Source organism: Boleophthalmus pectinirostris, unplaced genomic scaffold, assembly GCF_026225935.1.
Source record: "Boleophthalmus pectinirostris isolate CB_2022bp ecotype Guang Dong unplaced genomic scaffold, ASM2622593v1 HiC_scaffold_6, whole genome shotgun sequence".
NCBI classification, from domain to species: domain Eukaryota; kingdom Metazoa; phylum Chordata; class Actinopteri; order Gobiiformes; family Gobiidae; genus Boleophthalmus; species Boleophthalmus pectinirostris.
This window is the reverse complement of record NW_026571447.1, coordinates 28,879,980-28,907,469: the sequence shown is the minus strand read 5'-3', so window position 1 is coordinate 28,907,469 and position 27,490 is coordinate 28,879,980. Positions and strand designations below refer to the sequence as shown.

Below are 27,490 nucleotides of genomic sequence, written 5' to 3'. Positions count from 1 at the left end.
GCACACACACACACAGACACACACACACAGACACAGCGTTAACCACAGACGCATAAATCAAACGTGCCTTCAGAAACAGCTGACAAAAAATGAAAAAAGAAATGAATAAGACTCTTCACTGCAAAAATAATAAAAAAGCAAATTCCACGTGGCTTCATTTCTCCTCCCAAAGCCACTGACTAGAGTTTAGAAGATTGGTTTTGACAATAAAATAAATTGAATAAATAAAAAAAACTTGAAAACTGAAGCTTCACTAGATATGAAGACACATCATAGCTTTACTTCTATTTCCCAAAGCGACTAACTAGACTTTCGTAGATTCGTTTTGACAATAAAATAAATTGAATAAATCAAAAACAAAAACTGAAGCTTCACTGGATATAAAGACACATGATGGTTTTATTTCTACTTTCCAAAACTAGAACATAACTTAAACTCAGAATATTATGTGCTGACAAATTAAGAATAGTCATTTTAAAAGGTACATGGACTTTTATCTGTTTGTTTTCATTTCTTTCTCTCATTTTCAGTGCTAAATTATCTGCCCGAGCATCTTTTAGTATTATTATTATTGTTTTATTTTAGTATAAGAATAAATATATGTAGTTTTGTTGATTTTATAGTCATCTGTTTCCTCAAGTAAATAATATTAACCAAAATATTTGACATAAAAATTACTTTGTTTATATTTAGTGTTCTGGTTTAAAGTCCATTTTTCAATCAGAAAGCATGTGGGACTACTCAGTTTTTGTTCCTACAATAAAAATCAGTTTATGTTTTACGTTTACAATTGTTCGTACTTCTTTTCAGGACTAAAAGGTCAAACGGTACAAAGTGAATGTATAGAACTCTGCAGCTCAACCAGCTCAAATGAAATTAACTTTGCAATAAACTAAAAGGACAAAAAGGACACTCTGTGATATAATGTGTCCCGGATTGTGACAGCTAAAGGCATCCCGAGTTCAGTGGTCATTGCATTACTGTTTTAAAACCAATACGAGCACATGTTGTATTACAAGTTATTACATTAAAGTGCAGTTTCTGTTACCGAGAAGCAATTCCCAAAGTGAAAACATATGAAAACATAGCCTAACTATACAAAACATTAATAATTCAGAATTCAATGCAATTTCGCCATTTCCACTCATAGTATAGAGTATAGTTTTCTTTTTTTAGAGTGCAGGAGGGGGGGCGTGTCCCGATAACACACAGGAAGTCTCCTCACCTTCTCTCTGCTGCTGTTGCTGGGGCTGCTGGTGTTGCTGGGTAACCAATGTGGGTTGCTGGGGGAACGGCTGCCCGACCAATCCGTACGCAGCCGGGTACGCCGCTATTGGGGGAGACAGGACAGTAACATCATCTGATTGGTCCAAAACAACAGGTGGCAACATGGCACTGACCAATGGCGCGCTCAGGTTTCAACCAAAAAACATGAAGGTGAAAACAATTAAACGTAACAGTGGGTTCAGTGGAGCAAGTCAAACAATAACAGTGGAGGGCTCAGACATTTGGGTATTAAAAGAATTGATGAGAGGTACAGATGGGGGAATTCAATCAGAGGACATGATCGCTCTGTAAAGAAAAGTCACATTTGATATAAATCCAGCCAAATTACTACATCTGTGTTGTCTAGGATCATTATAATGCTGCTTTTATGTCTAGACGGATTTTTTTCTTTTTTTGGTCTCTCTTTTTATTTCGTACTACAGGGTGTGTTCATACTTACACACACACAGTAAAAGTAGGACTAAAGAAGGAGCAAGAGTAATGCACATGTGTCCCAGTTAAGCTCCTGGTGTAGTCATGGGTTAGTCCAGGTTTAGTTCTGGTTTTGTCTCGGCTTAGTAGTCCAATTTTGATGTGATGCGTGTGTGTGTAAACTTGCACTTTTACCAGATCTAAAATGGATCTAAACTGGGACTAAATTCATTATTAAACCTGGACTAAACCAGGACTAGGACTGGACCAAAACCAAGTCAAACTGGAACTAAACCAGGACTAAAGAAGGACTCAAACAAGACCAAACCAAAGTCTACACTAGCTCATAAGTGTTATGAGAGAATACGATTGAAATAATGGACACGGATGTCACTGATGAGGACATTTTATGCATAATTCATGATAATAATTTACGATATTTTATTCATTGTTGTAAGTGGAATAATGCCAATCCTAATATCTTTCAATTCAAATGTAATCTAAAATATGTTATCAATTTATAAAGAACTGAAATGATCAATCTGAATCATTTAACTACTCCATGTCCTGTAATCTTTGTGTATATTGTTTATCTATTTTCTTGTATGAATGTTTATAATAATTTGTATGTATATATGCAATAAATAAAATAAAATAAAACTTGATAATAATAAGATTTCAATTGTGTTGCATTTAAAATGTTGTAAAGATCACTGCTTTTAAAACCGAGAGTAAATATTGGAAAAGTTACGCTGGCTTCTTGCTTTGAAGTTTTTCATTTGTTTATATTGTAGCTGAAACTCAATGGCTATGTAAGCTTATGTAAGCTTTTGCAACACTCTTCTATTTGTATAGTAACATCCCCAGGACTTAGCCTTCTGTATTTTTATGATACTAACCTGTGTAATGTTGCATCCCTGCATAAGCCTGCTGTAGGGGGTCCAAGGCAGCTGGGCTTTGGGCTGTGGAAAAAAATGCAAAGAATGTAAGATTATAGAATAACCCTTAGAGTATTATGCCTTAAATATTACGATTAGAGTAAATATTAAGATTAGATTTGTGATATACGTTTAAAAAGTAGGATTCTAACCTAAATATGAACAGATACTAACACAAGAATCCCATACATTTCAGAATATGTCTGTGTAGGTCTTAAGATTTTTTCCATAAAAAGAGAAGATACTTTGGTCTTTTCAGAGGACAGTTTATGGTACTTTTGCTGTTTTATAATTACACCAACTCAAAGGGTGATTTTGATATACATTCTGCAATATATTCTGCAGTTGTGTTGTGTCCTAGTTTCTTCCTCGTGTTTAAAATCAGTGGTCAGTCAGTACATTTACCTTGATATGGATGAACCCCGTTGGTGTACAGTGTCTCGGTAGCTTGTTGTCCATTGGTGGGGGCGGGGACACTGCTGTATCCATTGACTCCTATTGGTGGAGGCAGCGCTGGCACAGGTGTAGCCGCGATTGTCGGAGGAGTGTTTGTACCTGGAAAACAACCTGAGACTGTTTTAGAAATTAATTTAGTGATCATGTAAGGAAAACCTAAAATGTACAATAACAGTCCTGAATATGTCATCAGAAAACTAAATGGCTGCCACTGTGAACTGTTATGTTTTGTCCATTTGTGAACTGCACTTTTCTCTCAACTGAATTTAACCAAAGTTTGATTTTTTTTTGTCTTATTCCGCTGTTGTGAAGCTTCCATCAGTCAGATTCAAGTAATCATCATGATGTTCTGTGTTTTCCGATCGCTTTCAGTGAGAGCCGTCCCAGATTGATCATGTGTAGAACACATTTCAGAGACACACATAGATCAATCTGGTGAGAGCCAGGTGGTGCAAACACTAGAGATGTTACAAGTCTCAAGGGATGTTACAAACTTTGCTTAAATTAAGAGTTATGGTCCAACAATAGCTAAAAAAAAAAAAAAAAAAAAAAAAAAAACAGAGGGAACTACATAGACCATAATCCTTTGCACCATTTCAGTGAAGAAATAACAGTTTTAAGCACTTTTAAGTCTTTGTTCTTTGGATTAAGTCTTGTCAAGGCATTTTAAGAGGAAAAAGTAACATATTAACAGTTTTGTTCGCAGCCTCCACAAAATATCGCAATAAATATCGTACCGTGAAATGTATATTGTGAAAATATCATACTGAGAGATTTGGATATTGTTACATCCCTAATCGTGAGCCTCCCCACCATATCGTGAGTTTTCCCACGATATCGCAATAAATATCGTACCGTGAGGTTCATACCGTGATGATATCATATCGTGAGACTTGGATATCTTTACACAGCAAACACTGTAGTTAAGCAGTTTACATAATGCAAAAAATATAACTGCTACTTATACTTATAACTGCTACACAAGAATTACTGAAACTTTTGTGAACTAAACAAAACACAACTCAGATTTCGATTTGATGAGGCAACATTATAATAAAATGTTGAAAAATGTCAGTCTATACGAATACAAAATAGGGTTGCACAGGTATTGTGATTAGATTTGATATATCAAGTATAAAAGTGGGACTGTTCTGAGTGCAGATTGTAAACAACTTCAGGAGCATTAACATTTGAGAGAAGACGGAAACATGAACTGATAAACTAATGCAACAATCCCAAGCATTTCAGAAAGTGTTTGTAGAGTTCTAAACTGCAGGTACAAGATAACAAGATACTTTGCATTCTATTATCGAAATAATTGTACATCCTTTGTGATTTGATAATGGAGCCAACTCAAATTATAATTCTGATTTGATTACAGAACGCGCAGCCCTCTTCCAAACACAATGAACTAAACAGTGATTTTGTGGTGAGTGAGTTTCTGGCAGGAGCGAGAGCACAACATGTTTTACCCGACGACGGTGTGATGGGTGTGATGGGCGCGGCGATGATCCCGTTGGCGTTGAGAGCCGCCATCTGCTGCATCTGTACCGCGGCAACTGTTGCCACCGGAGACAAGTACGCTGACTGGGCAACCAGGGCCTGCTGTTGGACAAGCTGTAGACAGAAGAGGCAGAGGAAAGGTTAACGCAAATGACTGCTGTAATTGATTCTGCAATGACAATAAAGAGCTATCCTAAATGACCAGGACGAACACTGCAAAAAAGGAATATCGCAGGAGCTAAAACGACTTGAATTCAGAATATTGAAGTTGTTTGAGAAGATTTAACTGGCTGAGAAAATTTTATTATTTCCAGTATGAATTCTTCTCAAATATTCCAAATACATTCTCAATCTGTGTCTTCAGATATGGACTAAATATGTTTACACATCAAATATTGTGCTACCTTAATAAAATCCTAAAACTTCTTAAATGATGTAAAACTTGTTTATGTTTTGAGATGTGGTTCTAAATCCAATTATCCAATCAGAAAGCAGAATACGTCCGTAACTTTGGGTTGCCAGTTCCTACACCTAAAAGTTTGTAATAAACCCAAAAGCTTGTGGTCCAGGTTAAATTGAGATTAAAGTGTGTGCAAAGGCTGATAATATACATCAGACATGTCAAACTCAGGCCCGGGGACCAAATTTGGTCCGCGATATAATTATATTTGGCCCGCAAGATCATATCAAATTTGTATTAGAGCTAACCCACGCGCTACAGAGACATTATTTATTTAAAATTTTGTTGTTATTTTTTTATTATGCTTGTTCTGGATTCAATGTAACTATTATTAAACATTTATTTTAATAAGAAGAGAAGAGAAAACATGCAGATGTTGTAGAAATTTTTCAGTAAATATTTAGCTTGACCCACGACTTAGTCCCGGTTTTTAATTTTGTCCCTCTGTGAATTTGAGTTGATATACATGGTCTAATCTTATTTATTTTTCTCATTTCAAGCTAAATATTATGAAATGTGATAAAATACGCTCAGTTGCAATTACTTACTTTGTGCTCACCAACAAAAAAACTCCCCTGTCTTAAATAATTTTGCTCAAATAAGTTCGTAAATACATTTAATACGATATGACTTTTTTGCAGTGAAAGCAAAAAGAGTCTGCTAAGTGAACAGGGAAAACGGTGCGAGACAAAGAGGCAATGGTAGAGGAGGGGACAGGCAGAGGGGATGATGGAGGGATAGATGAATAGAGATCTAATTACAGGCCCATTATGTCCCTAGTCAGTGGGTTAATGTCGGTGTGTAGCGGGAAAGCTAATGCCAGATGACGTATGTTCTGTTGTCTGGGTAATAACATTAGCCACAATTAGAGCCCTGATAGCCTCTTCAAACTTATTACATCCTTTCACAGGCACAGCGCTCCCCTTACGCACTGTGTTGATGGTTTCGTGATGCTTTGTGTTGTTTTGTTTATCGGTAAGTGGGTTGAACTGTTGGACAAAAATATCTATTAAAGCTTATTTTAAAGTCGTACTTATTTTAAACGCCTCCATTGACACTGACGGACCTACAATAAGACAAAACGAGTTTGGGTATTGACATAGTTAGTTTAAATTATTTATGACTTATATATAGATTGTTTTCGTGACATTTCTGATTGGATCTGGGATCATTTAAGTAGAAGATAATGTAACCATCAAAATCATAGCTAATGACAGTAGAATAGAATGTAATTTTCAATATTAAGTTGTATTTTTTTTTCTTTTATATTCCCATGTATCTGTGTAATCCCTGTGGTCTTAAATTTGTTTTGATACAGCTCAAGATAATTCTAAAGTTCTTCAGGAAAGGTTCTCTCTCATTTAATGTCTCTATTTCTTTAATTTTATGATAATTATTTATGTTTTAATTTGTTTGTATTGTGAATTTAATGTATTTCTTATTCTGTAAAGCACTTTGAATTACTTGTGTACAAACTCTGCTGTAAAAATAAACTTGCCTTGCCTTGCCATTTTTGATATCGATACTTGCTTAAATGACTGTCTAGTTACGATACTGGTATTGGTATCAGTTTTCGATACTTTTGGTACTAATCGCAACCATTCAAACTGTGATTTATATTTGATTGCAATGTATTTACAGCTCACCTGCCTGTGTGTTGAATGGTCTGTGTGTAGGCTGTGTATATGCAGTGGCGGAGTTGGCAATTTGGGGGCCCTAGGTGAACTTGAGTTTGGGGCCCTCACGATAATGCACCATTTTTCTGTTTTGTTTTTGTTTTTAATATATTTATTGTCTGTTTTTCCACATTGTTCTTGAGACATGCACCTCTGCATGCATCTCTAATTATTTGACTTATGTTGGATTGTAAACTTGTCTTATTAGTTCGGTCGCCTACTACTTTTATTTTTTTGCTAGTACAATTACATTTTTGTTTACATCCATTATGATTATTCTTATTTTTCTTATGATTATTGTTTAAAAGTAAACTACTCTCATTTAATGTCATATTGAGAGAAAATGAAATAGCTCTGAGGCCTTTAGTAGCATTTGGTTGAGGGCCCCTCCAGGTTTGGGGGCCCTTAGGCAGCCGCTTACTTTTGCCTAATGGTAGCGCCGCCTCTGTGTGTATGTTGTGTGTATGTTGTGTGTACAGAGGGACTCTTGCCTGTGTGTTGACGGCCTGTGTGTATGTTGTGTGTATGTTGTGTGTGTGTGAGGACTCTTGCCTGTGCGTTGACGGCTTGTGTGTAGGCGTTGTATGTTGTGTATGTGAGGTCTCTTGCCTGTGTGTTGACGGCCTGTGTGTATGTTGTGTGTATGTTGTGTGTGTGTGAGGACTCTTGCCTGTGCGTTGACGGCCTGTGTGTAGGCGTTGTAAGCGGGGAAGTTGAGCGTCATGGGGCTGAAGATGCCGAGCTGAGAGGCCACCTGCTGCATCCTCCGGAGCCCTCTCTCCTTCTCTGTGTCTGCGAACTTCACCACCAGGCTCGACGACGCCCCCTGTAAACACACGAGGGAGAAAGAAATCGTAAATTTACTGGCAGTATACGGGCAAACCAATAAATATTTAAAATGGTCAAAGATATACTGAGGCTGTGGGTAGTGGTGGTGCATTTTTTACAAGTATTAGGACTGAAATTAGTGTTGTGATGTTTAAAAAGGAGGACTCTATTGTCTAAATAATTGTACCAAATTGAATTGGATTTTTGATTCAATTGCATTATGTTGTGCAGCCATTTTTATTTGATATAATAAGGTAAAATTATATAAAAATGTATCAATCAATATGTAAGAAAAATAAAGTCATAGCGCCAATCAGTAGTGACTGAATTAGAACAGCTGTCCTATGACTGTTTTGCAGAAAGTTTTCTTGGGTAAAATAGACTTACTTCTTATTGCTAAAACTTGTTAAACTAGTCAAAACAAACTAACAAAAAAATCTCTGAATGTCACTTCAATTAACTACACTGGAAAAAAACTATATCTAGGTAAGTTAAAATGACTTAAATTAAGAACATTTTACTTTATTTGAGTACAACTTGGCAAGTAAAATGATCTATCAATGGAATAAGTGTTTTTCTTAATTCAAGCAACATTCTATTTTGTTTATTTTAAGTGCAAAAAGTTGTTGTTTTTCTGATTTTAAGTCTAGCAAGATGTATTTTCATATTTTAAGTACAAAAAGTCTTGTTCCACTGGCAGATAATTTTACTTGTCAAGTGAAACTGACTCAAATCATGATCAAACTTTCTTAATTCAAGTCATTTTAACTTGACTAGATTTTGCCTTTTGCAGTGTAAGGCACACATTTCTTACTCAAGAACACTAAACTAAAAAGACATAAGACCACACACTTCAAATAAAATCAGCGTACAGGTGTAGTTATACGGTTAAGAGCGCTTGTGAACGGCGTTGGATGAGCGCAGCAGTCTCAGAGAGTAGCAGAGGTTTAAAGTGCCATTAGCAGTGATGATAGGTGCCATCTCTGTGTGTTAACGGGACCAGTGCTCCCTGTTTATTCATTCATGACTTTTCTCTGTCCATTTAATCCTTTAATGGGACACAGGGGACACGAGACGGGCCCGGTGTAGGTTTGGAACATTATTACTTACACATCCATATGAGCCTCCAGTCTTGTACAGCAGTAAAACCATCATGTTCTATTCATGGGGTTCAGCTTCGTGTTATGGGAGACATTTTGAGGACTTCTTCCCATTCAAAGGGTATAATATTTTGTTTTCATTTGTTAATCGCTATGGCAACATAATTTATTGCTATTTTATGGTCTTGTGTTTGTTTGTTTACTGGTTTTATTGTTTTGAATTAGTAGGATCAAATTGAGTATGTATTTAGTTTTCTGTTTTCATTTGTTAATCGCTATGGCAACAGCTCTCTTTTTTTAAAAAATCATTTTAATAATTTATGGCTATTTTACGGTCTTTCCTTTTGTTTACGTTTACTGGTTTTATTGTTTTGGATTAGTACGGCAAAATGAAACTGAGCATGTATTATGTTTTCTGTTTTCATTTGTTAATCGCTATGGCAACAGCTCTTTTTTTTCATAATTTTAATAATTTATGGCTATTTTATGGTGTTTCCTTTTGTTTACGTTTACTGGTTTTATTGTTTTGGATTAGTACGGTAAAATGAAACTGAGCATGTATTATGTTTTCTGTTTTCATTTGTTAATCGCTATGGCAACAGCTCTATTTCTTTTCATAATTTTAATAATTTATGACTATTTTATGGTGTTTCCTTTTGTTTACGTTTACTGTTTTTATTGTTTTGGATTAGTGAGATCAAATTGTGCGTTTATTTAGTTTGCTGCCCGATTTCTTCCCGTTCAAAGAAATCATGTTTTAAATTGTTAATCGCTATGGAAATGGTCTTAGTGTGGAGGACTCACTGGCATCGTGCGGCTGCCGTGGAGACTGTTGATGGCTGCTTGGGCCTCAGCGTGAGACTGGAACTTTACAAACGCACATCCTGCAAGAAAAAAACAACATCGTTTTATTTAAAGGTACAATATGTAATAGTTATGTAACAATAACAGAAATATCGTGATATCAAAAGTCTCACAGTAATATCGTGGGGTGTCACAATATATCGAATTACAAGTTCCTTTGCTTAAATGTATTGTTTTATAGTAGCAATTAGGGGTGTAATGATATCCAAGTCTCAAGATACGATATCGTCACAGTATGAACCTCACGGTACGATATTTATTGCGATATTGTGGAAAAGCTCATGATATGGTGAGGAGGCTCATGATTAGGGATGTTAAAAAATCCAAATCTCTCTGTACGATATTTTCACAGTACGATATTTATTGTGATAATTTGTGGAGGATAACAAAACTGTTAATATGCTACTTTTAAGTCTTCGTTCTTTGGATTAATCTTGTCAAGGCATTTTAAAGGAAAAAGTGCTTAGAACTGTAATTTCTTCTTGTATTCTACACTGAAATGGAGCAAAGGATCATGGTCTATGTAGTTCTCTCTTTTTTAGCTATTGCAGCGCCATAACTCTTAATTTAAACAAAGACTTGTAATTTCATATAGTGTGATGTGATGGTATTTTAAAAGCACAAAAAGTGTCCTATCTACAGTTATATCAGCTTCTACAAAATATCGCAATAAATACCGTACCATGAGTTGCATATCGTTAAAATATCGTACTGAGAGATTTGGATATCGTGACACCCCTACTAGGGATGTAACAATAACCGAAATGTCTTGATATCGTATTGTTAAAGTTCTCACAATAATATCGTGGATCATCACAATATATCGAATTACAAATCTCTTTGCTTAAATTAAGAGTTATGGTGCAGCAATAGCTAAAAAAAAAGACAGAGAAATACTTTACATAGACCATGATCCTTTGCTCCATTTCAGGGCAGATTACAAGAAAAAATAACAGTTCTAAGCACTTTTAAGTCTTAGTTCTTTCGATTAAATCTTGTCAAGTCATTTTAAGAGGAACAGTTTTGCTCTCCTCCACAAAATATCGTAATAAATATCATATCGTGAGACTTGGATATCGTTACACCCCTAGAAACTACTATGTAACGTTTCTAGAATGAGATCCCCCCTGCTTGTCTCTATGAAGTTATTGCTTTGCCTGGAATGTTCCATAGTAGGTCATTAAATCAGCATTCCAGGCAAAGCAATAACATTTCCATGGAGACAAGCAGGTGGCGCACCCTCCACTGGAAAAATTACGTCAATGAAAGAGCTTAGACTTCTATAGATGAATTATGAAATTGTTTTTAATGTACAGTGTCATAAAATTGTGGATTTATTAAAGCAACACAGGTCTTGGAACCATGATTTTTAAAACGTCCCTGGTCATCTTTTTATAGCCTGGTAATAAGTAACATTATTAGGAAGTTGTATTGTTGTATTGTTGTACCTTTGCTGGTGCCGTCTGGTCCTCGGAGCACAGTGCACTCGTCTATGCTCCCGAAAGGTTCAAAGAGCCGTCTGACGTCTTCATCGCTCTGCTGTTTTCCCAACATGCCCACGAACAGTTTTCTGTCCTCTGAGAAGAGCACAAGAGGAGAGGCCCAAATTCAATTAGCCCCGGATGCAGGGCACTACACAGAATTTATGATACACACAGGCCCATTATAGTCCTGGTTCAAGCCTGGTTTTGTGCTAGGTTTGTCCTGGTTTATTCTGTGTTGTCATACAGAACTTCTTATTGTCCTGGTTTAGTCTTTGTTTTGTTTTAGGCTAGTCCTGGTTTAGTCCTGGTTTAGACCTGGTTTGGTCCAGGTTTAGTCCTGTTTTATTCCTAATTTGGTCCTGGTTGCCATATAGAACTTCTCACAGTCCTGGTTTAGTCCTTGTTTTGTTCTAGGTTAGTTCTGGTTTAGTCTGGGTTTAGTCATGGTTTGGTCCTGGTTAACATACAGAGCTTCTAATAGTCCTGCTTTAGTCCTTGTTTTGTTCTAGGTTAGTCCTGGTTTAGTCCTGGTTTGGTTCTGGTTGACACACAGAACTTCTTATAGTCCTAGTTTAGTCCATGTTTTGTTCTAGGTTAGTCCTGGTTTAGTTCTGGTTTAGTCCTGGTTTGGTCCTGGTTGACACACAGAACAACTTATAGTCCTGGTTTAGTTCTAGTTTAGTCTTGGCTTGGTCTTAGCTGACACACAGAACTTCTTATAGTCCTGGTTTAGTCCTTGTTTTGTTCTAGGTTAGTCCTGGTTTAGTTCTGGTTTAGTCCTGGTTTGGTCCTGGTTTAGTCCTAGTTTGGTCCTGGTTGCTATACAGAACTTCTTATAGTCCTGGTTTGGTCCTTATTTTGTGCTAGGTTAGTCCTGGTTAAATCCTGGTTTGGTCTTGGTTTGTTCCTGGTTTAGTCCTGGTTCGGTCCTGGTTTAGTCTTGGTTTGTTCCTGGTTGACATACAGAACTTCTTATAGTCCTGGTTTAGTCCTTGTTTTGTTCTTGGTTAGTCCTGGTTTTATTCAGTTAGACCAGGTTTAGCCCTGTTTCACAATTACAGTCCTTCTTGAATTTAGTTTAGTACTGGTTTAGTCTTTCTGTGTATCAGTCATGATTTAGTCTTGGTTAGACCTTGGATTAGCTTTGTTTTTTATTCTTGAGCAGTAGTTTAGTCCACTATTAGTCCTGGACAGTTTAGATTAGACCCGGTTTAGTTATGGTGCATATTATAGTGTCAGTCTTAAGCCCTAGTTTAGTCCTAGGTGAGTCCAGGATTAGTTGCAGTTTGGTCCTTTTTTACTTTGGTTTCACATACACTGGACAGTGCTTCTTGATCTGGTTTAGTCCTGGTTCATATAGTCCATATTAAGCCCCAATGTCATATTTATGCTGACAAAAATGAAATAAAAATAATATAAACGTCTTTTTAATAGACTAAAAGTACTAATATTTACATAAATGAGTCAAATCGAGAGCATCTATAGTCAAGTCCAGTGCTCTAAACCAGACCGTACTCAAGTCCAGTCGTTGTTTTGTGAACTGGCAGAGCTCCCACACTTGTCCAGCAGGGGGCAGTGCTCACTATGGGCTGGTGTAATTATGGGAGAGACTGGGAGGTGTGGATTGAACAGGACAAGTGTCTCACCTCCTCTGCCCTCGCTGTCCGCCGGCTTCACCTGGATCGGCCTGTTCATCTGTGGAGAAAACAAACAGGAGCTCAACATAAGGTCTTCAACAAGGTGTGAACAAAACCAGAGACAAAGTGTGGTTGTTTGGAGGGAAAAAACACCAAAAAGAGAGGAAAAAAACAACAGAAAAAAGTCAGTATCAAGCTATATTGTTTACTACGCTTAAGTGTGTCTTATTTTAGAACATAAACATGATAAGGGATAATCCAAACACAGCTTTCATCCCATCAAGTATGAAAGTATTTCACTTTTAGAGGTGCAAAAAATAAATCTTTATAAACCTTTAAATAAGATTAAAAATATATATACAAATAAATAATAGGTTTGACAAATTTGGAGTGTTTTAATTTAAAGATTTGGTACATAATTTTTAAAATCTATCTGGGTACGAGATAAACACTTTCAGATCTACAACAATTAATATAAAAAATAATAAAAATAATAAAATAAAAATAATATAATAAAATTAAATTAAATATAATAAAAAATATTTCTATTTCTGATTTATTCTTAACATTGGACAAATTGCTTAAGTAAAAAATGGGGTTTTGGGTCTGAAAAATGTTGATTAAATGACAAATAAAAAAATAATTAAAAAAATATAAATAAATACAAAAAAATATACAAAATAATAATAAAAAATAAATAACTATAAAAAAGATTGTAACTAGTGAAAATACAAATAAAACAATGCATAACTGCTATCAAGAAAATAAATTAAAAAAATTCAAATCTAATAAAATTGAAGCTAATTTGCACAGTTGTGGTTTAGTTTAGTTTTGCAGTGAGTGACAGGTGGGGGTGAGCAGGTGACAGGTGCTCTCTCCGTCTTTGAGCGTTAAGTCTCGTCTAGTGTAAACAAATGAGGCACCTTTGGGCGTCTGATGTTACATACCACACGGATTGGAGTGCGAGGGATTGGGAAGTGACGGGATTAGGAAAACAGGCCAACTGATCGAGATTACACAAGAAGAACTCTGGATTAGATGAGCTGCAGGAGTGCGGACTGAGATAGAGACAAGAGACGCAATACAACAAAAAGAATGTTCTGAGACTTTTTTAGGATTATTTTGAAAACTAAACACTAACAATGATAACTAACAATACACAGAGGCTCATTATAGTCCTGGTTCAGTACTGTTTTAGTCTCGGTTTAGTCCTGGTTTTATACTAGGTTAGTCCTGGTTTAGTCCTGGTTTGGACATTGTTTTATACTAGGTTAGTCCTGGTTTTTAGTCCTTGTTTTATACTAGGTTGGTCCTGGTCAAATCCTGGTTGACATACAGAACATCTTATAGTTCTTGCTTAGTCCTTTTTTGTTCTAGGTTAGTCCTTGTTTAGTCCTAGTCTGGTCCTGGCTAACATAAAGAACTTCTTATAGTCCTGGTTTAGTCCTTGTTTCGTTCTAGGTTAGTCCTGGTTTTGGTCCTTGTTTTATACTAGGTTAGTCCTGGTTTAGTCCTGGTTTAGTCCTTGTTTCGTTCTAGGTTAGTCCTGGTTTGGTCCTTGTTTTATACTAGGTTAGTCCTGGTTTAGTCCTGGTTTATTAGGAAAATAGAAACAAAATGTCTTGAGATTTTTTTTAGGATTATCTTGATAACTATAATCAGACAGCTTTTAGTTTTTGTTTATGTTTTTGTTTTTTTTTATTGCAAAAACAAGTCTTTAAATGCAATAGTTTAGGTTTAAGTGTCAGACAAGTAGATTTTCTTTTTTTTCTTTGAAATCCACAGAAATATGCCTGCAGATTTTTGTTTTGTTTTTGAAAGTACAAGCAAGACATGAAAGGCCAAAACTACTGACTTCTGTCACTTTTAAATCAATATGGTACCAGAAATGCACGTCAAATACTTCCTCTTTTTGCATATTTTAATTAGTTTCTTCTTATTGACAATATACTCAACATGTGAATTTACAAGGACTTTAACATAACATATATAAAAAAGCAATCTTGTAGACTGTTCTTACAAAATAGCTCCTCAGAAAATACAAGTATGTCTTTTGAAGAAACAAACCAAGACTAAAACGTGTCTAAAGAGGACTAAAAGAGGTTTCCCACGAACAACTAAAACTCTCAACCAGGTTTTACTCAGTTCAGAACTACACGTATAAAAAACTAAGACTGGCTTTCAATGATACAAAAAAAAAAAAAAAAGATTTCAGTCATATCTTGTAGGTCTACTTCTTCACAAACTACCACCAGAGAAATATTCGCGTGTGAGAATATCCTTACGAGACCCAACCAGGACTGAAACTTCACTGAGCAGTCTTTCAGGCCTTGTACTTTGATCAACTAAAACTACATGTCCGAAAAGAACTGAAGATTTGAATGAAGCCGGGATCACGGACGAGAGGAGACAAGATGAAAGAAACGCTGCCCCCTAGAGTCTGATTCTGAGCACACGCAGATTCAGTCGTGACTTGTTTGATCTGCAAATGTCACGACTTGTCTAGAGGAAGATAAAACCGCTCATTAAAGATGCACTGTGTAACTACTGTGACCTCTGCTTGAAATATCCCACACTATGGCATTAAATCTTCTTACGTTTAATTACAAATTGTTTTTATTGCTCAGTAGTAAACATGCATTATTATTATATTACTGCGGGCTTGCCTTTCCACAGATCTGCCATGTGAAAAGGCCTGGTGGTCTTTCTGCTTGTCGTCATGGAGATGCAGTATGGTTATTGCTATAATTTTTGTATGTTAACCAGGACCAGACCAGGACTAAACCAAGACTAAACCAGGACTAACCTAGAATAAAACAAGGACCAAACCAGGACTAAACCAAGACTAAACCAGGACTAACCTAGAATAAAACAAGGACCAAACCAGGACTAAACCAAGACTAAACCAGGACTAACCTAGTATAAAACAAGGACCAAACCAGGACTAAACCAAGACTAAACCAGGACTAACCTAGTATAAAACAAGAACCAAACCAGGACTAAACCAAGACTAACCTAGTATAAAACAAGGACCAAACCAGGACTAAACCAAGACTAACCTAGTATAAAACAAGGACCAAACCAGGACTAAACCAAGACTAAACCAGGACTAACCTAGTATAAAACAAGACCAAACCAGGACTAAACCAAGACTAACCTAGTATAAAACAAGGACCAAACCAGGACTAAACCAAGACTAACCTAGTATAAAACAAGGACCAAACCAGGACTAAACCAAGACTAAACCAGGACTAACCTAGAATAAAACAAGAACCAAACCAGGACTAAACCAAGACTAAACCAGGACTAACCTAGAATAAAACAAGAACCAAACCAGGACTAAACCAAGACTAACCTAGTATAAAACAAGGACCAAACCAGGACTAAACCAAGACTAAACCAGGACTAACCTAGAATAAAACAAGAACCAAACCAGGACTAAACCAAGACTAAACCAGGACTAACCTAGAATAAAACAAGAACCAAACCAGGACTAACCTAGTATAAAACAAGGACCAAACCAAAACTAATCCAAGACCAAGCCAGGACTAAACCAGGATTCAACCAGGACTAAACCAGGACTAATCTTGTATAAAACAAGGACTAAACCAGGACTAAACCAAGACTAATTTAGTATAAAACAAGGACCAAACCAAGACTAAACCAGGACTAATCTTGTATAAAACCAGGACTAAACCAGGACTAACCTAGTATAAAACAAGGACCAAATCAAGACTAAACAAGGACTAAACCAAGACTAACCTAGAATAAAACAAGGACCAAACTAGGACTAAACCAGAACTAAACCAGGACTAACCTAGTATAAAATAAAGACTAAACCAAGACTAAACCAGGACTAAGCCAGGATTAACCTAGTATAAAACAAGGACCAAACCAGGACTAAACCAGGACTAACCTAGAGCAAAACAAGGACTAAACAAGGACCAAACCAGGACTAATCTCATATAAAACAAGGGAAATAGTTTACATAGTCGTAAACCGCACAATAACGAGAAGGTGCCCAGACAAAGCAGGGCCACAGCTTTTCTCTCTGGTTTTCCTGTCACTATAACGTGAACAAAAGGGTCCACTCTGGGGACAGGGCTGCTCAGTAAATGAGATTCTGAATGTCAATGGGACTTTCCTGGTTAAATAAAGGTCAAATTATGAATCAAATTATAATATAAATGCATGGATCGCATGGGTGCAACTACAGCGAACCACCTTGACGATGTGTGCTTAGTCACACCACAACACTGTAAGAAAAAAATTATGTTATGTGGAAAAAAATAAGATAAAAAAATAAAATATGGCCAGACAAATATGGATTTTTGTGAGCTGATACCGATATATGCAAATAAGAGGAACACACAATAAATATAAGGCTAAAAGATACTATCAGTGGTGTAGTGGGGATTTAACCAGGAGGACTAAACCAGGACTGAACCAGGTCTAAACCATTACTAAAACAGGACTTAAAACAGCTATAAAAACAAGTCTAAACCAGGTCTGAACCAGGACTAAACCAGGTCTAAACCAGGACTAAACCAGGACTAAAACAGGACTAAACCAGGACTAAACCAGGTCTAAACCAGGACTAAACCAGGTCTAAACCAGGACTAAACCAGGTTTGAACCAGGACTAAAACTGAATTGAACCAAGATTAAACCAGGTCTAAACCAGGACTAAACCAGGTCTAAACCAGGACTAAAACAGGACTAAACTAGGACTACACCAGGAGTAAACCAGGAGTGAATCAGGTCTAAACCAGGATTGAAACAGGTCTAAACCAGGTCTAAAGCAGGACTACACCAGGACTAAACTAGGTCTAAACCAGAACTAAATCAGGTCTAAACCAGGACTAAAACTGGACTGAACCACGACTAAAACAGGACTAAAACAGGACTAAACCAGGTCTGAACCAGGACTAAAACTGAACTGAACCAAGACTAAACCAGGTCTAAACCAGGACTAAACCAGGTCTAAACCAGGACTAAAACAGGACTAAACTAGGACTACACCAGGAGTAAACCAGGATTGAATCAGGTCTAAACCAGGATTGAATCAGGTCTAAACCAGGATTGAAACAGGTCTAAACCAGGTCTAAAGCAGGACTACACCAGGACTAAACTAGGTCTAAACCAGAACTAAATCAGGTCTAAAACAGGACTGAACCAGGACTAAAACAGGACTAAAACAGGTCTAAACCAGAACTAAAACAGAACTAAACCAGGACTGAACCAGGACTGAACCAGGACTGAACGAGGTCTAAACCAGGACTAGTCCACGCCCACTACACCCCTGGGTACTATATTCCACAAAATTAACTCTTGGCCACATTAAGTCATGTTATGATGTTGTTACCTCATCAAAAACAGAGCTGGAATGAAACAAAACACAACTCCAGGTACGTTTGTGATGAGGAAAAACATTATAACACCAGAAAATATTGTAATATGGGCCCTTAAACATACATAAAACCTTAAATGTCATACGAAGGCAGTGAGTGAAATTGAATGAACCTTGCAGGTGGAGATAATGGACTACATGTTATTACCGTTATAATAAAAACACTTGTCAAACTGCGACACTTTGATCAAAAGCTTTATAACTGCTTTTACATCACAATTTAAAGCTTTGTGAAAAATGTCAAAATAAGTAGATTAAATAAAAAGTGATGAAGCGGATAAAAATCAGGTCTGGAGAAGAGAGGAGAGAGGAGGGCGGAGTGTAGGGAGCAGGAGAGCAGGAGAGAGAGGAATAGGTCCCAGTGGGGTGTTAAGGCAATGTAATGAAGCTGGTAATTGAGGAGAGGGCAGAGAGAGAGAGACAGATCCATACGTTTGATTAATCAGCTCTGAGCTGTCACCACAGTGTTATTGATCCAAGAGGGCTCTCGTTCACTCACAGCACAGTACAGTAGAAAACACACAGGCGAGAGACAAGAAACACGCCCGAGTTTACTTTAAAATGGTTTGAATTCACAGTATTTGTCTTGTCCTTTTGAGTAGTTTTCCCAAGTTATAGTAAATAGTTTTGGATAATTTGACTATTTTTTATAATTCCAAACAAACCTGTCTGCAAGTACACTAAGAAAATCACATAAAAAATTATTTTATCTTGAATTAAAACTTACTAAAAATGTCTTAGTATTTAATTTTTTATCTATGTAAACCAACTAAAAATATAACACTCAAAAATAATGTTTACTTTATAAATATAACCTACATTTGCTATAATGTAATTACCTCATCTATATATAGGAGCAGTAAAAAATGTAACAAAATAAAATTCTTAGCACTTTGGCATCACTTGCTTGTCTCCATGCACAGATAAGTTTAATGCCATACTATAGCACATTAAATGCAATAACATTTTCATTCAGACAAGCAGGTACCGGAAAGATTGCACAGTGCATCTTTAAAAATGTAGCTAACAGAAAGTATACATGTAAAATCCAACTTCTTTCAGTGAATTAACATAAAAGATTTCATATTTTGGGAGTTTTGACTCAACTCAAATTCCCAATTATAGTATAAACATTTCAATCTTGATTTCGATACTAAGGAATAGACTTGACTAGGGATGTGCAAAAATATCGAAATATCTACAAATGGTATTGTTTAATGTGATGATACAGTATTGATATTGTGGACTGCTGTATCGATATATCGCCAAGAGTAGTTTTTGGTATATTTTACTAGTTTATTTTGTTACAGTGCTACAGTTTTGTTGCTTGTTTAGTGGAAGGAAACTTGTTTATGTGACACATTTGACATTTCCACTATTTTAATGATTGAAATGTTTGTGTTTCATATAAACTTTGCACAAGAAGTGGTTTAACAAAGACTTTTAGTATCACAGCCATGATTTAGCCATTCATTTTTAAAAATATATCGTACTGAATTTAAAGTGCACTGTATCGAGATATGTATTGGGTCATGGCCTGTGTATTGAGGTATGTATCGTATCGTGGCCTGTGTATCGAGGTATGTATCGTATCGGCAACTTCTTCGTGATGCCCAGCCCTAGACTTGACTCCCATTACCAATTTAGATATGACAATGATAATAAAAGACATTTTAATTTAGACAAATAATGTGATTTTCAACATTAAATCATAGTACTTTCTTTTGTATCACCATGTGGCCGGTGGTCCAGGTAGGTTCTGATATGCCTTAAGATCATTCTAACGCTATTCAGGTTAATTTGAGTTAATTTCTGTCCTGTGAATACCTTTTTAGTGTCAATACCTGCTCAAATGACTCTTATCTACTTTCGATACTTGCTCCAGCATCAATTAGAATCTGCTTTTCGATACTTTTAACAACCCTAGCCTACCACCTATCCCTTTTTTCACAGCGCATTTAGTCCTTCTCTTGTTGTATCGACTGCAGTTGCCACCACCATAAACATTACCCATTAGCTCTTGTACACACAGCTCACCCCACCTGACTCCCTGCGTGACCTTGCATTTACGAGCTATGGGTGCCGTCCAGGACCTGTCCGGGGATCCGTCATATGTCCCGCTGTTATTGCTGTCCGACCGCGCGCGCATCCATCTTACACTATCAACCCATCGATCAGCCCGGGCATGTCCATTGATTTTGGTCCTGTGTTGTGAAGCTGCCCGATTGTAGCAAGATTTGTGTCCACTAACCCTTTCTCTACCCTTCGCTTCATCCATCACTTTTTCCATCTCTCCGTTCATTAGGCCCATTGGATCTGGTCGGCGTGACAGTAAAACCAGATGAACACAAGTACTAATGAGCAGGAACAAATGTCCATCCGTCACAGGCTATCGTCAGGCGGTGCGTTTGTGGACTACGGAGGACAAAATCGGCTCGTAATAGTTATTGAGTAAATGTAAGAACGACGATGATGACAACAAAGACAGCGATGAATGAGCAAAGGGGGAAAGAGGAGGAGCAGAAAATGTTGTAATAGGGAATATTGGAACTTTAAAATAATGTGTGTTTTGGTTTGTATTTGCTAACAACAGTGTATTTAGGCGTTGCTTTTGAATAGTTTGTCAAAAAAGAACACGCTTTTAAGCAATACAAAATGTAATTAGAAAAAAATTAAATAAAATTCAGTGATCCAAATCAAAATCTAAGTAAAAATAAAGAGGTATTTGGTGAAAACGCAACTCAAGAATTGTGTATATTAGGGATGTAACAATAACCGAAATATCATGATATCGTATCGTCAAAGTTCTCACAATAATATCATGGACCATCACAATATATCGAATTGCAAGTCTCTTTGCTTAAATTAAGAGTTATGATGCAGCAATAGCTAAAAAAAGACAGAGGAACTACAAAGACCATGATCCTTTGCTCCATTTCAGTGAGACTACAAGAAGAAATAACAGTTCTAAGCACTTTTAAGTCTTAGTTCTTTGAATTAAGTCTTGTCAAGGCATTTTAAAAGGAAAAAGTAGCATATTCACAGTTTTGTTAGTCTCCACAAAATATCACAATAAATATCGTACTGTGAGATGTATATCGTGAAAATATCGTACTGAGAGATTTGGATATTGTTACATCCCTAATCATGAGCCGCCTCACCATATCGTGAGCTTTCCCACAATATTGCAATAATATCGTACCGTAAGGTTCATACAGTGACAGTTATTGTATAAGTAACAAGTGTTGAAAAAAGTAATATAAATACAGTGACTAATAGTGGTGTAACGATAGTCCTTTTAGGGGTCTTAAATTTGGCAATGGTGATCCATTTTTTAAATTTTTATATATTTTGTCTCATGCATCTCTATAGACTTGGCTACCTGAATGCTGGGGGGGAAAAAAAACACACACACACACACACACATTACAAATTTCCTTTTACCCATGGGTTTTAGGTTGATGAAAAATTATAGCCTTTTGGATTTTAAAATGTACTCAAAATAAGAAAATAGGAAGATGAAACCCATATATTTCAATCTCTAATAGGCTAGGATGAAATAAAATGAATGGAGTCATAAATGATATTAAAACTACCTCTTAAAAAGTAAAATTTGGACTATTTCTACCTCTCTAATTGAGTAAATCTAATACATTGTTGTACCTCCGTGGCTGAGGTTTGATAAACACGGAGCTAAAGGCTGCACCTCTGAAGATGACACACAAAATGGCATTGGAAAACTGGCATGGCAACGAGCCGGTTGTCATGGCGATCGTATGACGGCATTATGGGTAGGTAAACAAGGATGCCTGTTGCCAAGGGCGACCGCTGTGCTCCTCGGTAAACAAAGGCTGGTGCCACAGAGCGCTCCCCCTCAGTGTTTGTCTATAGAGCAGCAGCAGCAGAAGCAGAAGCTGAATCACAAGCAATGCAGATGTGCTACAGGTTTTCACTAAAAAGATTGTTATTATTTGTAGTTCAGTTCAAAATCAAGTCCTGTTGATGTTGACCTGGTTGGTCCTGGTTTAGTCCTGGTCTAGTCTAGGTTTTGTTATGGGTCTAGTCCTTATATACTCCCAGTTTTCATATAGTGCGTGTGTGTTTTTATAATATTTGCACTGACGGGGGAATTTCTCATTGTAATCTAATTAAGTTCACAGTTTAGTCCTGCTGATATAGACCTGGTTTGGTCCTGGTTTAGTCCTGGTCTAGTCTAGTCCTAATATAGTCCCAGTTTTCATATAGTGTGTGCGTGTTTTTATATTATTTGCACTGGTGGGGGAATTTCTTATTGTAATATTGCTAAAGATAAAGTTCAAAATTGAGTCCTGCTGATGGTTTGGATGGTTTGGTTGGATGACTTGGTTTGGTCCTGCTTTAGTCCTGGTCTAGTCTAGGTTTGATTATGGGTCTAGCCCTCATATATTCCCAGTTTTCATATTGTGTGTGTGTGTTTATATTATTTGTGAATTATCTGTGAATTTCTCTTTGTAATCTAACTAAATTCACAGTTTAAATGTGCTCATGTAGACTTGGTTTGGTCCTGGTTTAGTCCTGGTTTAGTCCTGGTCTAGTCTAGGTTTGGTTTTGGGTCTTGCCTTCATATAGTCCAAATTTTCATATACAGTAGTTCTTGTGTGTATGGGTGCGTGTTAAAACTGCACGATATGACTTTTAGTGGAGGATCTGTCACTCGCTTGTCTCCATGGAGATGCAATTGCTTTACCTAGAATGTTCCACAGTCATTCAGAAGTTGCAGATACAATACATATCCCGATACAGTGAGCTTACAATTCGATTCAATACGATATATTTCAAATCGATTTGATACGGTCAATAAAAAATAAGCTGGCTGTGATATTAAAAGTCTTTGTTAAACCACTTCTTGTGCAAAGTTCATATGAAACACAAACATTTTAATCATCAAAACAATGAAAATGTCAAGTGTGTTGCATAAAAAAGTGTCCTTCCTCTGAACAAGCAACAAAACTGTAGCTCTGTAACAAAATCATTTAGTAAAATACACCAAGAACATAGAGAAAAATCACGTACACCGTCTCACTTGCAAATTGTGAGATTTATTAGGACAAACCGTGAAACGTTTCAGCACTAGGTATCGGGAGATGAAGGTCTAGTGCCGAAACGTTGCGCAGTTTGACCTAATAAATCTCACAATTTGCAGTAAGACGTTGTACGGGATTTTTCTCTATGTTCTTGGGCTGCTCCCTCTCCTCCAACGCACCCGTCTCAAGTAACTGATGTGCAAAGTTCTTATTCAGTAAAATATACCAAAAAATACTCTCGACACAGCAGTCCCTGATACATTAAACAAAACCATATGTCGATATTTCAATATTTTTGCGCACCTCTACACAGCAGTAAACTTATTTTGTATCTCTGTCTAACTACTAAACATTTCATTGTGCTGTTTACTTACTTATTTCTCATAACTGTATTCAATGTAATCATTTATCATGGTATTTTCTGTAGCAATAAACCATTAAAAATCGCGTTTTCTTCGGCTCTAGTGCAGGAACATGTTAATGGTAAACGTATTTGACAGAAAACGTGTGAGATATATGTAATTTATCTGCACAGAGGCGTGTCCACACAACAGGAAGAAGAGAAAGTGTGATTGAACTCAGTGTGGGACAGACGAGTGCAGCTGGATCTATACTGTGTGGGAGTAATTAAGATTCCCCAGTGCTGAGGAGAAAAATGCAAACAACATAGGGACCGCTTTAAGACTCCCTCTCTCCTTTTCTCTACTCCATCTATCCTTCTTTCTGTGCTTTTCCTCCGCTTTTTCTAGCACCTTCTGTCTTTCCGTTCTCTCTATCCCTGTGTAAATAGCACGAGGTGTGGATGAAATTTAATGCAAACAGTTTTGACACACACAATAAAGGTCTGTTAAAAATCAAAATCTCTCTATCGCTTTCTCTCGCTTCTTTTCGTTTCTTGCTTTCCCTGCACACCTCTCTCAATATCTGTCTCTTTCTCTCGTTTTCTCCTCTCTTCTTCTCTATTCTATCTCTCATTTTCTCTTAGTCTGCCTCTCTCAGTCTTTCTCTCTTTCCATCTCTCCTTGTTCTGTCCATTTTCCCCTCTCCTGCTCTCTTACTCACTCCCCTCTCCTTGTTTCTTCGTCCATCTATCCAACCTTCCTTTTGCTCCCTCTCTCCATCTTCTACATCTTTTCTGTCTTCCATCTTTTTCCTGTTTTTCCTCCCTCTCTCTCATCTTTCTTTCATCATTCCCTCTATCCTCTTGAATTCCCAATCTATCTCTCTTTTGCTCTCTCTTCCTCTGTGTCTCTCCCCTTTGCTCTCTCCTTTCTAGCACTTCTCTCTCGCCTTTACTCTCTTTCTCTTTATCTCTATCCTTCGCTCTCTCCTTTCTAGCTCCCCTCTCTCACTTTTCTTTGCTCTCTCTTCCTCTCTCTCCCTCTTCTTTATATTTAACTTCCTCCTCTTTACCTGTTCCCTCGCTCTCCTTTGCTCTGTTCCTCTGTGTCGCTCTCTGCTTTCCATCTCTCCCCCTCTCTCTCTCCTTTCCTCTCTCTTCCTCTCCTCTGTCTCTCCCCTTCGCTCTCTCCTTTCTATCTTTCCCCCCTCTCTCTTCTTTGCTCTCTCTTCTTCTCTTCTTCTGTGTCTCTATCCTTCACTGTCTTTTTTTCTAGCTCCCCTCTCTCTCCTTTTCTCTCTCTTCCTTTCTTCCCTTCCTCCTGTCTCTCCCCTTCGCTCTCTCCTTTCTAGCTCCTCTCTCTCCTTTGCTCTTTCTCTCTTCCTCTGTGTCCTTTGCTCTCTCCATTCTAGCTCCCCTCTCTCTCTCCTTTACTCTCTCTCTCTCTTCTCTTCTTTATATTTAACTTCCTCCTCTTTACCTCCCCACTCTCTCTCTCTCCTTTGGTCTCTTTTCCTCTCTTCCTCTGTGTCTCTCCCTTTTGCTCACTCCTTTCAAGCTCCTCTCTCTCTCTCCTTTGCTCTCTCTTTCTCTCTCCTCTGTGTCTCTGTCCTTCGCTCTCTCTTTTCTAGCTCCTCTCTCCTTTGCTTTATCTTCCTCTCTTCCTCTGTGTCCTTCGCTCTCTCTTTTCTAGCTCCTCTCTCCTTTGCTTTATCTTCCTCTCTTCCTCTGTGTCCTTCGCTCTCTCCTTTCTATCTTTCTCCTCTCTCTCTTCTCTTCTCTTCATACAGTATTTAACCCTGTCCTCTTTACCCCCCTCTCTCTTGCTCTCCCTTTCTTCCCCACTTTAACTCTGCTGCCTTGCCCCCCCTCCCCCTCCCCCTCTCCACTGCACACACATGAAGAGCCCCACTCCTTTCAAGTCAAATTATCCTCTAATTACTCACGTTCCAATTAAGTCTTAATTAACAGTAACCATCTGCAAATGTGCCCATGTCCTCCAGCTCTGCACTGGAGCTGGGACTGACCCGTGGAGCAGAATACCAACAGCCCTGCATTTGTATGTACGGGGCATGAGTGTGGAGCAGGGGGCAGATATGTATAAGGGCCGTATGTAGTGAGCAGCCTGTGGGATTATAAAATATATGCCATTCACACATCACAGGACATATATATATATATATATATATGTATACACACACATACATGACAAGCATCGCTAATACATGATTCAATGAAAAATGTGAAAAATAGAATATCCAGATTAAAATATGTTTGAGTAAGGCTCACTTCCACTAGTCAGGCTGGTCCCACCTAGTGCAGACGCTCAATTTCATTTCTCTCCAGCGACTAGGTCAGGAATCAGAAAACACTAGACAGTTTACAAGAACCCCGGAAGAGCGAGTTCAGGCCTGAGCCAATCAGCGAAGAGCCATGTATTCTGTGTTGGCAACGATTCCCGAGATCCAGGATTTAAAGCCGGAACAAAGAGAATGTTTGGTGAATTTTATCAAGGGGAAAGACGTTATTGCCCTTCTTCCTACGGGATTTGGGAAAAGCTTAATCTACCAGTTACCCCCGTTAGTAGTGCATTACATACGTCACAACCAAATAGCAGCGATTGGTTAAATAAAAAAAAGTACCCGCCTACCATCGAGCGAACAAATTCTAATGCTGCGAGGTCGGACAGTTTCTACGAAGTGAAACCGTCTGATGAATCAGGCTACACTTCCGCCTCTTCTATGTATAGACTGTAATGGACATGGCCGACCTGCAAACTGCCACGTCTCAAATAGTAAGTGAGCACGGGCACGCTTCCGGTGTCCAACTTGAGTCACGTAGCGTTACTGCGCATGTGCACGACCCCCAAGAGCTGTGCCAGTTCATACTGTAATAGGAAATTCACACTGTAGTCTATGATATTAGGCTATTTAATATAAAGATTTCAATGTTTCCAGTCATTTCCTTCTCTTATATATTGGGGGAGCCTTATTTGATAGAAGATATAGGCCTGTCGAAATGAGCTACCTCTATTCAAATTCATATAAATGAGTGAATAATGGTGATTCTACAGTGGGAGCATTATTCGATGGCTAAACTGGCTTGTCGATATGTGCTACCTTTAGTCTCAGCCCTATTTGATAGCATAATACGACTGTCCAAATGAACTACCTACACATATTCATATAAATGCACTGAAAATGGACTAAACCAGAACTAGAGAAAGATTAAACCAAGACTAAACTAGGACTAAAACAAGACTAAACCAGGACTAGACCAAGATTAAAACAGGACTAATCCAGGACTCTAACAGGAATAAACCAGAACTAGAACAGGACTAAACATGGACTAGAACAGAACTAAACCAGGACTAGAGTGAGATTAAACCAAGACTAAACTAGGACTAAACCAGGACTAGAACAGGACTAAACCAGGACTAGAATAGGATTAAACTAGGACTAGAGAAGGATTAAATTAGGACTAAATCAGGACTAGAGCAGGATTAAATGACGACTAAATGCAGATTAGAAAAAGATTAAACCAAGCCTAAACCAAGACTAAACCAGGACTAATCCAGGACAAGAACAGGACTAAATCAAGACCACACCAGACCTAAACCAGTCCTAGAGCAGGATTAAACCTGGACTAGAATAGGACTGGAGCAGGATTAAACCAAGACTAAACTAGGACGAGAACAGGATTAAACCAAGATTAGAGCAGAATTAAACCAGGACTAAACCAGGACTAAACCAGGACTAAACCAAGACTAGAACAAGACTAATCCAGGACTAGAACAGGACTAAATCAGGACCAGACCAGACTTAAACCAGTCCTAGAGCAGGATTAAACCAGGACTAGAACAGGACTCACGCAGGATTAAACCAAGACTAAACTAGGATGAGAACGGGATTAAACCAGGACTAGAGCAAGATTAAACCACGACTAAACTTGGACTATAACAGGACTAAACCAAGACTAGAACAAGACTAATCCAGGACTAGAACAGGACTAAATCAGGACCAGACCAGACCTTA

At 37.6% G+C, this 27,490-nt stretch overlaps 1 protein-coding gene across 1 annotated transcript in view; it reads right to left on the bottom strand.

The window, feature by feature from the left end:
- celf3b (cugbp, Elav-like family member 3b) overlaps positions 1 to 27,490 on the bottom strand; it is a 68,475-nt gene that overhangs the window by 6,000 nt on the left and 34,985 nt on the right. Inside the window, exons 3-10 of the mRNA XM_055163485.1 lie at positions 12,654 to 12,702; positions 10,972 to 11,100; positions 9,464 to 9,543; positions 7,414 to 7,557; positions 4,565 to 4,709; positions 3,042 to 3,191; positions 2,598 to 2,660; positions 1,226 to 1,330 (exon numbers count right to left, since the gene is read on the bottom strand). Of these exons, the coding sequence (XP_055019460.1) occupies positions 1,226 to 1,330; positions 2,598 to 2,660; positions 3,042 to 3,191; positions 4,565 to 4,709; positions 7,414 to 7,557; positions 9,464 to 9,543; positions 10,972 to 11,100; positions 12,654 to 12,702 (865 nt within the window). The remainder of the gene's footprint in view (positions 1 to 1,225; positions 1,331 to 2,597; positions 2,661 to 3,041; positions 3,192 to 4,564; positions 4,710 to 7,413; positions 7,558 to 9,463; positions 9,544 to 10,971; positions 11,101 to 12,653; positions 12,703 to 27,490) is intronic.